This window comes from Xyrauchen texanus, chromosome 20 (genome assembly GCF_025860055.1).
Source record: "Xyrauchen texanus isolate HMW12.3.18 chromosome 20, RBS_HiC_50CHRs, whole genome shotgun sequence".
NCBI classification, from domain to species: Eukaryota; Metazoa; Chordata; class Actinopteri; order Cypriniformes; family Catostomidae; genus Xyrauchen; species Xyrauchen texanus.
This window is the reverse complement of record NC_068295.1, coordinates 22,064,304-22,076,810: the sequence shown is the minus strand read 5'-3', so window position 1 is coordinate 22,076,810 and position 12,507 is coordinate 22,064,304. Positions and strand designations below refer to the sequence as shown.

The 12,507-nt window shown below is 37.5% G+C and overlaps 1 protein-coding gene across 4 annotated transcripts in view; it reads left to right on the top strand.

The window, feature by feature from the left end:
- The window catches only part of LOC127660447 (collagen alpha-1(XVII) chain-like), a 28,204-nt gene extending 18,231 nt beyond the window's left edge, over nucleotides 1–9,973 (top strand). For all 4 annotated transcript variants that reach the window (XM_052150674.1, XM_052150673.1, XM_052150671.1 and 1 more), the window contains 18 exons: nucleotides 1,283–1,345; nucleotides 2,024–2,074; nucleotides 2,255–2,281; nucleotides 2,419–2,463; nucleotides 2,956–3,033; nucleotides 3,132–3,179; nucleotides 3,398–3,523; nucleotides 3,608–3,715; nucleotides 5,205–5,312; nucleotides 5,415–5,540; nucleotides 5,686–5,781; nucleotides 6,319–6,456; nucleotides 6,543–6,674; nucleotides 8,117–8,305; nucleotides 8,819–8,980; nucleotides 9,085–9,165; nucleotides 9,507–9,587; nucleotides 9,825–9,973. In XM_052150674.1, the coding sequence (XP_052006634.1) occupies nucleotides 1,283–1,345; nucleotides 2,024–2,074; nucleotides 2,255–2,281; nucleotides 2,419–2,463; nucleotides 2,956–3,033; nucleotides 3,132–3,179; nucleotides 3,398–3,523; nucleotides 3,608–3,715; nucleotides 5,205–5,312; nucleotides 5,415–5,540; nucleotides 5,686–5,781; nucleotides 6,319–6,456; nucleotides 6,543–6,674; nucleotides 8,117–8,305; nucleotides 8,819–8,980; nucleotides 9,085–9,165; nucleotides 9,507–9,587; nucleotides 9,825–9,868 (1,703 nt within the window). In that variant the 3' untranslated portion in view covers nucleotides 9,869–9,973. The remainder of the gene's footprint in view (nucleotides 1–1,282; nucleotides 1,346–2,023; nucleotides 2,075–2,254; nucleotides 2,282–2,418; nucleotides 2,464–2,955; nucleotides 3,034–3,131; nucleotides 3,180–3,397; nucleotides 3,524–3,607; nucleotides 3,716–5,204; nucleotides 5,313–5,414; nucleotides 5,541–5,685; nucleotides 5,782–6,318; nucleotides 6,457–6,542; nucleotides 6,675–8,116; nucleotides 8,306–8,818; nucleotides 8,981–9,084; nucleotides 9,166–9,506; nucleotides 9,588–9,824) is intronic.
- Nucleotides 9,974–12,507: the final 2,534 nt, after the last annotated feature.

The window sequence follows — 12,507 nt, the reverse complement described above, 5'->3', positions numbered from 1 at the left end:
TCATTGACACCCTCCACAAGGAGGGAAAGCCTCAAAAGGTAATTGCAAAAGAAGTTGGATGTTCTCAAAGTGCTGTATCAAAGCACATTAATAGAAAGTTAAGTGGAAGGGAAAAGTGTGGAAGAAAAAGGTGCACAAGCAGCAGGGATGACCGTAGCCTGGAGAGGATTGTCAGGAAAAGGCCATTCAAATGTGTGGGGAGCTTCACAAGGAGTGGACTGAGGCTGGAGTTACTGCATCAAGAGCCACTACACACAGACGGGTCCTGGACATGGGCTTCAAATGTCAAACGTCTTACCTGGGCTAAAGAAAAAAGAACTGGTCTGTTGCTCAGTGGTCCAAAGTCCTCTTTTCTGATGAGAGCAAATTTTGCATCTCATTTGGAAACCAAGGTCCCAGAGTCTGGAGGAAGAATGGAGAGGCACACAATCCAAAATGCTTGAAGTCCAGTGTGAAGTTTCCACAGTCTGTGTTGGTTTGGGGAGCCATGTCATCGGCTGGTGTTGGTCCACTGTGCTTTATTAAGTCCAGAGTCAACGCAGCCATCTACCGGGACATTTTAGAGCACTTCATGCTTCCTTCAGCAGACAAGCGATGCTGACTTCATTTTCCAGCAGGACTTGGCACCTGCCCACACTGCCAAAAGTACCAAAACCTGGTTCAATGACCATGGTATTACTGTGCTTGATTGGCCAGCAAACTCGCCTGACCTGAACCCCATAGAGAATCTATGGGGCATTGCCAAGAGAAAGATGAGAGACATGAGACCAAACAATGCAGAAGAGCTGAAGGCCGCTATTGAAGCATCTTGGTCTTCCATAACACCTCAGCAGTGCCACAGGCTGATAGCATCCATGCCACGCGCATTGAGGCAGTAATTAATGCAAAGGGGCCCAAACCAAGTACTGAGTACATATGCATGATTATACTTTTCAGAGGGCCGACATTTCTGTATTTAAAATCCTTTTTTTATTGATTTCATGTAATATTCTAATTTTCTGAGATTCTGAATTTGGGGTTTTCATAAGCTGTAAGCCATAATCATCAAAATTATATCAAATAAAGGCTTGAAATATCTTACTTTGCTTGTAATGAGTCTATATAATATATTAGTTTCACCTTTTAAGTTGAATTACTGAAATTAATGAACATTTGCACAATATTCTAATTTTTCGAGTTTCACCTGTATATAAAAAGAATTTAGAAAGATTTGGCGCAGCAGCATAGTCTTGCACACACACATTTACATACTGTTCCCAACTCTTTTGCGACTGTCTCATAGGATATGGCAGACCAGGTCCTAAAGGAGACAAGGGAGATTCAGGAAGTTTTGTGCCTAATTCAGGTTGGTATCAGCATTAGACAATATCCAGTTTTATAAAACTGACTCTAAATTGGATGAGCTGCATTGGAAATCATTGTAAAATGACTATAAAAGCACACTTGTGACAGCATATTCTATATAACACTAACGCAACAAGTTTCTATGTTACTGGGCAATCGCAAACAGCCTACAGTCAAACTCATTAGCGTAGATTTGGTTTGAACATTGGGGGGGTACAAGTGTGTTAGCCTTGGGATAGGGATTCATAGGGAAGCATGCCCCGGGACTACCCCAACCCCACAAAGAAAAACAACTTAGCGTTTCGATGGACTCCTTAATCATCTCCACTGACACCACATATGACTTGTGATATATTCCATATTTTGTGTTTGGAAAAGACTTGCAGATGGAAATTACACATTGCCAGACACTGACTGTCATTTGAGACAAAAAGTTCTTACAGGGAGCACTTGATTGCTCTGAAAACCAAATCCTCCATCCATCCACATTTAAATCTCAGAATGTTTTATATCTCATTTGGGATAATTTTATACTGGATTTTAATTTTTAATTAAAAGCTGATAATTGCAGTTGGCCTCTTGTAACATATGGCCTCTTTTGACATATTGCTTTACTATACTGTTATAATTGTGTAGTGGTTTCCTAAGTCTCACAGCTTTACAAATGCTGCCTACACAGGAACATTTTTTGCGGGTCCACCAGGACCTGCAGGGCCAAAAGGAGCGATAGGTGAGTCATCAGGTTTTCACCCATTAAAAACCCGAGTTTTGTTCTAAAAAATAATGAGTTATTCCCAAGACTTTGCTTCCAATTCATCACCAGTACTTACACTATGAAAATATTATATCATAAGCAGTTTACTTAACTGTTATCAGATATCTAATGATATTCTGAATATGTAAACTTCAGGTGCCCAGGGTCCAAGGGGATACCAAGGTGAGGCTTTGTTTTTTAACCATAACTTTAAATAGGCTATAAGAATTAATATGAAAAGTGAACACATCTTAAAATTGATAGATCACAACATGTCTTATAACAGTGCTTCATTTTTCATGTGTGATTTTACTCCTTAGGGGAACCAGGTCAGCCTGGTCTTCCAGGGAGTCCCAGTAGAGTTAGTAAGTCAAAAGCAATTTTCTTTTTCTGTTGATATTTTCATTAATATTGCTAAAAATAAATAAAAGACATGACAACTGGTTTGGTCAATAATGAGCCCATTACCATCACATTTTGATCTGTGTACTCTTTTAAAAACCAGCATTGGTGCATGGTCACCATTATGTGTTGTGTTTTGGATGCTGATCCCCAGAATGGGATGCTGATGTCTGCATTAGGCAAGATCAACCATGTTTTCCAGAAAGACCATGCTGGTTGACCACCATTTTGGCTGGTGAACAGCATTGCTGTAGTGGTCCAAAAGTTAGACAAGCACCAAACCAACATTAAACAGCATAAACCAGCATGGAAAGTATAGAAATTTGTGCTGCCTTAAGCTAGTCTTTTCAATAGGGTGTAGCTAGCTTTTGGCACTTAGCCCCAGAATACATAGCCTGCTATTAACTTAAAACCAATTGATACAGAATTATTAACAATTATTTAACTCTTTTTAGTCTCTGAATATGGTGTGGCTCAAGGATCGCCTGGCCCCCCGGGGCCACCTGGACCACCTGGACGAGAGGGCCGTAAAGGTAAAAACCTTGAATAATGAAGATGAAACATTGAATTCAGGTATACTAGGATCCAAGCTGCAAATTCAATTTCCTGTTTCAATGTAATAATTTCTCAGGGGATCCTGGCACACCAGGTTCACCAGGATTCCAAGGAGACTCAAGAGGTGAATCTTAATAAGAGCTGTAAAAAGTTTTTTTCTTTAACACAGTCTTACTTCACTTGTCTAGTAAAGAACTTTAAGTTTTTTTGTAACATTGGCCTCCAAGTGTGCCATATACATATTTAGATTCAGGGAGTGTTCTCTGAGCTGTAACTCTCATACTTCACTTCTCATTGCCCTCTCCATAATAATAAATATACTCCATCCTGCAACTGGATCAGTTGCAGTTGGGCCTCAAGGCCGACCTGGTCCTCCAGGCCCTCCTGGCATTCCCGGTACTCCAGGGCATTCCAGCGGATCACATTCTGCGGCAGATTATCGTCGTTACATCATGGAGTATATGCAGAGTGAGTATGATTGGATGAAAACTTAAATAAACACTCTTGCTCCTGAAGGTAATTTCTTATGAATGTGTGACTTTCTCTCCAAAGGTGATAGCATGAGACAGCAGTTGTCTTCTATGCAGGGGCCACCTGGTCCACCTGGGGCTTCAGTGTCTGTGGAGGATGTGGCATCTCGGGTCATTGCTTACATTCAGCGTAAGTGTTTAGGACTTAAGGATTTCACATCATAAAGAGTTGAATCATATTAAGGTGTCTTTGTAGAATTAAGGCTTCTCTGAGCCTGCTCAGAAAATTCTGTATATGGACGCAATGCTATATATATTATTTATTTGATAGGGACAAGTGGGAACAATCAACATGCACCACACTACAACATTTATAGCCAAGGCTAATTTGCAATGTCCGCCCCCGTATATAAAAGCTGTGCTAAATGTGCCAGCTCTGAGCCACCTCAGCTCTTAGTGTCAAATGTTGGGTCAATCACACTGTTGGCTGGAAATATAAAGCAATAAACATTTAACAGTTAAGAGTGACTTTATTGTCAAGTTCAACTAAGGTAGTTAAATTGATTAATAAAAACTGCGTACCATCCATTGACAATAATTCAGGAGGAACTTCAATAGCGCTTCTAATAAGAGGAAGTGCTATTTACTCTGATTAGAAGGCACACAGGCTGAGTTCAGAATTGCATACTTCCATACTACTCTTACTATGTCTGCCATAGACAGATATGACAGAAGTAGTACGAGTAGTATGGGTGGTATATCTCAAAATATCTGATCTGTGTGATGTGTAAATGTAGCGTAATAACCAAATTGATAATATTTCCTCAATATTTAACTTTTTGAATAAAGCGGTTTTCAATTGTATATTTATTCATTAATTTATTTTTCAATTGTGGTAGTGTCATGGGGGAAAAAAATGTCTAAAAGCTAGCTGTAGTCTAAAAAAGTTTGTGAAACACCAGTCTACTGCTTTTCCTGCAATGCCAGTATGTACAAGTTTGTATTTCCAACTGAATTTGAACCACTTAAATGTTAGAGGCGAATTTGCAAAGCAAAATATAATGGACTAAACATTAAATGTTGAATATTAAGGATAAAATAAAAATAAAAATATTTTGAAACTAATCTTTGGAAGGTGAAAATGTATTATTGAAAACACTTTGCACAATATTTCATAATTAAAAATTCAATTGAAATTTTCACAGCTAAAATAAACAACCATGGAGCTCCAAATTATGGAAGCATTGTTAATGTACTGTGTTTATTTTTTAATGAGTGCAATTCAATGTGCTTTTTTGTATCAAAGACATTTGTCATTAATGTACTTCCATATCTTCTATTTTTTATTTAAATATACAGTAGAGCATAAGTTCAATGTTTTATATGATACATCATTTATGTTCCTATTTTGATCATTTCTTTACCGTTTGGACATCATCAAATTAAAGTTTGTTCAAAATTAAAGTTTGTTCTATTGTGTATAAGAAGGCTATACATTAAGGTGTCATTGTATATTGAATGAAAGTGTTATTGTATTCATCATATACTGTACATGGAGGTAACAATCAAGAGCTATATTTCCATATTCCATTGCATGTAATCTATTGTGCCACCTACTGTATAACGTATGCTTGTGCCTTTTGCTGCATTTGTGGTAATATTCTAAATGTTTGTTGTAGGCTCTGGATTCAGTGGCGGCAGTATAAGTCAAGGGGCTCAAGGTCCACCAGGTCTTCCTGGCCCTCCTGGAAGTATAACTGTTGACTCCATCATTTCCCTTTTACAGAGTGAGTGAACTATGTCAGGCACACTTAGAAATAAATGGTCTCTCTTAAATCTTTGGACATTGTTGATTAAGAGCTTGAACACAATGTCTTTCTTGTGCTCAGGAGATGATGTGAGGCGTTATGTGGTTGGTCCTCCAGGACAACCTGGTACACCTGGCACACCTGGCAGTAGTGCTGGTAACTTCAACACACAGGAAGTGGCAAACTATGTCATCAGATTAATGAATGGTGTGTATATTTAAATGAATCTAATGTTAAGCAAACCTTAACTTTGTGACGTATTGCTACTATTTATATAGTTGACAGAGAACACTACTTATCAAAGTGTGTTCGATTCCTTCAGTCTAATGGCATTGGTGTATTTGTTTTTTAGACCAGGGGATGACAGGTAGAACTGGACCACCAGGCGCTCCCGGCCCTCCTGGCCAGCCAGGTTCCTCCTACAGTGACATATCCACTCTAATTCAGAGTATGTGATTTTATTTAATATGTCATTTTTTTTGTTTTCAATGTTAAAAAAAAGTGAAATCCAAGTTAAATACTTAATACTAGTCTACGGACAACAAAACAAATGAAAAAATGTTTATATTAAGTCATGTACAATGGATGCCTAATGGTAAGGCTTTGGACCAGAGAGATCAAAAGCAGAAATGTGAAGCATGTATTTTGGTTGAAGCACTTTGATGAAGATCAATTCTATTTTGAAATATTTTATTTTGATCTGTAAAATTGTTCTAAAACATTATTTTGAGGTGGGACTACTTTTCCTTATGATTATGCATTATCAGCATAATTCTCTGTGTCCTTGTTCGAATACCAAGCAAAAATAACTAGGTTTACTTTTTTAGCTGATCATGACAGGACTGGAAAATGTTAATGTAACTTGCACAGAGAGTTTACATGCTAATATACTGGATAAATGAATCATTTGTGTTTAGGATTGTTCAGTTTTATAACACAAGAGAAGGGGTTCCTTTCCTTACATTTCAATTGTATATGCTTAAAGGGTCAGGGCTTAGTGGAAGCATTGGACGTCCAGGGCCTCCTGGTCCTCCAGGGATACAGGGACCCCCTGGTCCCCCTGGAAGCAGTTCCTCTGTGGTGTCAGGTTACAGACTTGAGGACATCCAGCGCTACCTGCAGAGTGAGTCCTCAGATGAGACAAGACATTATTTTACTGTCTGTTCTACATGAAACAAAAAAATCATTTTGTGATTTTGCCATATTCAGAAAGTGATTTTAGGGGACCTCCTGGCCCACCAGGACCCCAGGGTCCTCCAGGAGACACTAGGGGTCTCGTATTAAATGCTGGATCTTCCCAACGAGAACTGATCCGGGCTGAGCTGCAGGAATACTTCAACAGTGAGTTGGTCACTAAATACATATTTTAAACTGACACCTGGCACTTAATTGGACAAATTCACTTAGAAATGTGGACATTTTAAAGATATAACTATGGATGTGCAAAACTAGATATTTTCAGTATCGACTAGTTGGTGACATGCCTTAAAGACTAGCCGACCTAAAGGATCACTGTATAATCAGGCAAGTTTCTGTAACATCCAACCCTAATCATGCACATTTCTTAGAAAGCATTTTCATAAGACACGTTCTTGTGCCATAAGTAGCTAGATGGAGCGCAACTGAATGGTACAGAATGTTGGGGCCTGGACATACGTTTAAAAGAATTTGACTATTTGGAACTTGCCTTAAAGAAATAGTTATAATAAAAAATATTTAATTTACTCATTCTCATGCCATCCCAAATGTGTATGACTTTCTTCCGCTGGACAAAGATTCTTTGAAGAATATTTCAGCTCTGTAGGTCCATACAATGCAAGTCAACAGGGTCCAAAACTTTGAAGCGCCACAAAACACATAAAGGCAGCATAAAGGTAATCCATAAGACTCCCGTGGTTCTATACATATCTTCAGAAGCAATACGATATGTGTGGATGAGAAACGATTAAGTCATTTTTTTTATATATAAATCTCCACTTTCAAACAGCGCTCTTAAGCTCTCTTCTCAGAGTTCTTCTTTTGTTTTTGGTGATTTGCATTATTCATACATATCACCACTTTCTGGGCTGGGAGGATAATTTGCAGTAAAAATGTATTTGTTTCTCACCTACACCTATCATATTTCTTTTGAAGATATGGATTTAACCACTGGAGTATTATGGATAACGTTTATGCTGCCTTTATGTGGTTTTTGGAGCTTCAAAGTTTTGGCCACCCTTCACTGGCATTGTATGGATCTACAGGGCTGAAATATTCTTCAAAAAAATCTTTTTTCATGTTCTGCACAAGAAAAAAAGTCATACGTATCTGAGAAGGCAGGGAAAGTGAAAGATGAGAGAATTTTCATTTTTGGGTGAACAATCCCTTTAAAAATGTAATGTTAATGCTGGGACAATGTGCGAAGTGATGCAATGGCAAATGACGTTCATCTGAATGGCTGTAGTGGCAATACATTAAAGGGGATGTAAAATTTTATTATGCATCTTTTCATAAATGATATTACAGTGCAAACTGTCTAACAGTAACAACAGCATAAACATATCACGACTAAAAATATATGTTTACAAAAACCTAGATAAACTACTGGTAGTTGCCCTCACTAATCAACTAGTTGACCATTATGACCCATTCATAGATATAACAAAATTCAGCCACACTTCACCCTGTATTATCAAAACTGAACACATTATTTATTCCATATTATTATTTAAGATTTTCCTGATTCATTTCTGTAACACATGATGGTTGATTGCAGCATGAATTAACAATCAACAATTTTTCAGGTGACGCTATGCGACGTTACGCCCATGGAGGTCCCCCTGGGCCTCCTGGACCCACTGGTCAGAAAGGTGAACGTGGTGAACCGGGACACAGTCTTCAGAGTATCAGAGGCAGATACCACTATGGCACTGAGATTACTGATCCAGTGGACTACTCCAGTGTTGCACTAAAAGTGACTGACTACATTAAGAGTGAGGACAGTTCACTTTTATTCATGCACTAGTTACGAATATTCATTGTAAAGTTGCTAAAACAATAAACTCAATATTTGCTTACTAAGCAACAAAAGTTTTAGGTAAGCTCAGGTTTTAGGCGTTTGCTCTGTGTAAATGCCGCATCAGCACCGCCTTGCTAAGTGTAAAGGAGCAATATAAAAAGAATGCACGAAAGACAAGACCAATCACAATTCAGTATGCAAATATCACAATGATGTATTCGCTGTTGGTTACATTTTAACTCTGCACATTGTCAATTTAATGAAGATTTTCAAACTTTAATCTTAATTATAAAAAAAAGTTTACAAAAGCCATAATTAGATAGTACACCAAAGACAGCTCAGGCTGAATTAAATGCAGAAGTTTAATACTTAAGGTTTGTGGTTTAGAACAGTCCCTAACCAGAATGTTTGAGGAATATCAATACAGTAAAAACTGGCAAGAGTACTACAAGAAACAAAATCATTTTACTCTTTTTTTTCCCCTTAGACCAGGGTCTACTTGAGGACCTGACAGAGGGGTACTGGAGAGGACAAGCAGGGAGAATCCAAGGACCTCCTGGGCCTCCTGGTCCTCAAGGCCCACCCGGGTACAGCCGTGTCATCGGTGCCTATGGGAATGTGACTGATGACCTCATGGACTTCTTTAGAAGTCAGTGTCCTCAGACATGCTTGTCATATTTATACTGATAAGATACTTGCCACATGCCATGCAGCACAGGTCATTATTCTAAAACATTATTTTATTCTTTTCAGCACATGGGACCATTCGAGGGCCACCTGGCAGGCCAGGACCCAAAGGAGACAAAGGATACCCAGGACCTAAAGGAGACAAAGGTACCAGTGACAAACTTTCTATTATAATAATAATACCAGTTATGGTTCATAGAGCTCTAGTGGATTAAATCAATTTGGAAATCAGCAGAAGTGATTGCACAATTGCTACCTAAACATTGGTTTGCTTGAGCTGCCCAATTTAGCAACATTGGCTCAACCAATGGCATGAGTTTCAAGTGAAGATCTGTTTGTCCAGCCAATGGAAGATGGGAGGAAAACCTGTTTTAATTTTTTTTTTTTTATTATTTCATTTGGTAATGCTAATGGTGCAGAAATTGCACATATCGCCTTTAAACATGAAAGGAAAGAGCTGTGAATTTAAAGCTGAATTGTTTGTTTAGGGGAAACAGGAAGTTCAGGAACACCCGGTCTGCTGGGACAGAGAGGACCCGAGGGACCAAGGGGAGAGAAGGGCGAAAAAGGTAAAGAACTTTAATATCTGTTGTAGTATACTTGGCTCCCCATCACATAACCTACGCTAAAAGGTTATGCCATAGTGTTTGGTTATTTTGAGGCTAAAATAATTATTATTTTCAAATGATAGAAAATCAAATGTTATCTAAAAACAGAGCAACTGATGATGCTGTATTACTATTCCAAAAAGGACCACTCAATCCAACAGTCACACTGATACTCTGTCTCTCCATATTGCACTTTAGGAGATATCCAGACTCATAGAGGGAGAAGGAACACTGGTGTGTAAGGGTTTAAACAGCCGCAGCAGCACACTTTTGTGGATATACTGACAATGGCATGCAGACAGTTTACACATCTTTAAGAGGATAAATACACAAACTTGCCTCTATGAAGTAATACAGGCCAGAGGCTTGGTCCATTTCCTATTATATCACATTATACAGTTTTTTAATCACACAAATGCATGCAATATTTAACGCAAACACCAAAAAATGACCAGTTCTTTACTAGTGTGGATTTAAGGCAACAGTCTTGCAGTCTTCATTTTGTATCTGACATCTGATATAATAGCACTTGAAATGTAACTTTTTTTCCCAGCAATGGGCTTTATAATTGCCTTAATTTTTTTATGATGGTTTGAGGGTTTTTGTATGAATTTGACTGTTATACAAATCTTGTCTATTGCGATATTTTGAATCACAAACACTGAAAAATTGGAATGTAACCCTGATGACACATCAGTCTCAACAAAGTAAAGTTTTAAAGGAATAGTTCACCCAAAAATGAAAATTTTTGGATAATTTACTCACCCTCGGGCCATCTAAGATCTAAGAGTTTCTTTCTTCATCAAAACAGAATTAAAGACTTTTAGGATTTCATTTCAGGCCTCCTCCTTTAAACAATGCAAGTGAATGTACTCCATATTTTGACGGTCCCAAATGCATATTTAGGGTGCATTAAAATAATCCACATGACTCCAATCAATAAATAAAGTTCTTCTGAACCCAAACGATTGATTATTTTTAGAAACAAAATATTACTTATATACTTTTTAACTTCAAATGTTCGCTTCTATACATCTCTGTGATGCGCTCTCATGAGAGCGCGATGCGTAAGCTCATTGGTAAAGTCACGCGTCACATGGAGGAGGAGGCAGGAAGCGCGTCATGGCCTAGGGCGAGTAAATTATCCACAAATTTTCATTTTTGGGTGAATTATTACTTTAAAATCGAACACCTGAGATTTTTTAGACCATGAGCTGCAACACTGCATGTATTTTTGCATTTTAATTGTTTATTTGCAGTGATGCTCTCCTGCCTTTTTCTTTTGGGCAATTAACATGTCCTCCATTGTGAACTGTTAAAACTCCATATGAAACCATTTTCAGCAGCATTTTGATAATTCTTTTACAATTATAATGCATGCAGCTTTTATGACCTCATGTTAGTTGAGATGTGTTACAGATCCACTGTTAACAAGTAATCAGTAAAAATCCCCTAAACGTATAACAAAGAAAACGTTCAAAGAAGAGCTGAGTAACAGTTATGGTCCGATAATCCACATTTATACATATATAAAAGTAATGGGATACAAACCCAAACTTCACAATTGAGTTTTTACATGCAAACCAATATGCTGATAACTACCAAAAATCAGCTTATATAAAAAAAAAATCAGACAACTGAGGTAAACCGTGTTTGCATGAGAGTATTCAGATTATTACACATTTTTGATGTCAAAACATTAACAGTTGTGTGCACAAAATATGCGCACATAAGACAAACCAGTATTCTTTGCACCTTGAAATCTGACTAATGGGCAAACATTTACATGTGCCAATCAGGTTTTGCTTAACCATTTATGACCTTGCCCAGATAAAGAAAAGCATGTGTATATTGTGTAATCTGTAAAAATGTGCATCAATGTTGAGATATCCAAGTAGAAAAAACCAGAGACAAATCAAATACAATGATAGTTTTATTTACAGCATTCTTACAGTTTAACAATCAACTGACACAAGCTTGTAGATACACAATCTAATTGACCTAAAAAAAAAATGCATCGGATATTCCATCAAAGTGCTGCAAGAGGTTAATGCATCACAGTTCAGCTGTATGACACTGATATCGGCCTTCTCTGTCTATCTTTGGAAAAGTATCCTGGTTTGTCATGCACCGTGTGTAAATGACAACTTTTTAAACAGAACCTTAGTAAAATGTGTGTTTTGTTCAAAATTGTCTCTGGTAAAATACAGCATTTGGGATTTTCCTCAGCATGCATAAGGTATATGAGCAGAGCATTTGTCTTGTATGGATACGATACAGAAACTATGTGCATTTCTTTGCGCAAAACATGTTATCAAAAATAGAGCTTGAATCAGATGGAAAAGTCTTCAGCAAAAGTGAGAAATGTCCATGTGTTCCACTGAAGTGCTTATGCACACTTTTGCAGCTTGCACATGTATATTCAAATCACTGCTCTACATCAGACTATCAAATTAAATATCCTTCAATAAAAATAACATTTTAGATAAACAATGTAACATGCAATTTTATATTACCCTTACATTTTGGATAAACAGGGGGAAAAAAAATAAAGAAAACAATAAAAACATTTAACTGCAGCCAAGTCCATAAATAGCTTTTTAATACCATATATGAAAACCTTCAAGGTGGCAAAGATTTATGCTCCTCAAAATACATGAAATAATTTCGCTCATAAAAAAATAAACTTGGGTACTCTGGACCACAAAGTGACTTGCCAAATGAAAAATGACATCATCGTATATAAATATTAGGGCTCCATTACCCATCTGACCTGCTTTTGCGGTAGCTGCCCCTAAACTGTGGAACAGTTTACCTATTTATATTAGATCGGTATCAACAAAACATGATTTTAAAACTAAGTTGAAAATTTTTTTTTTTT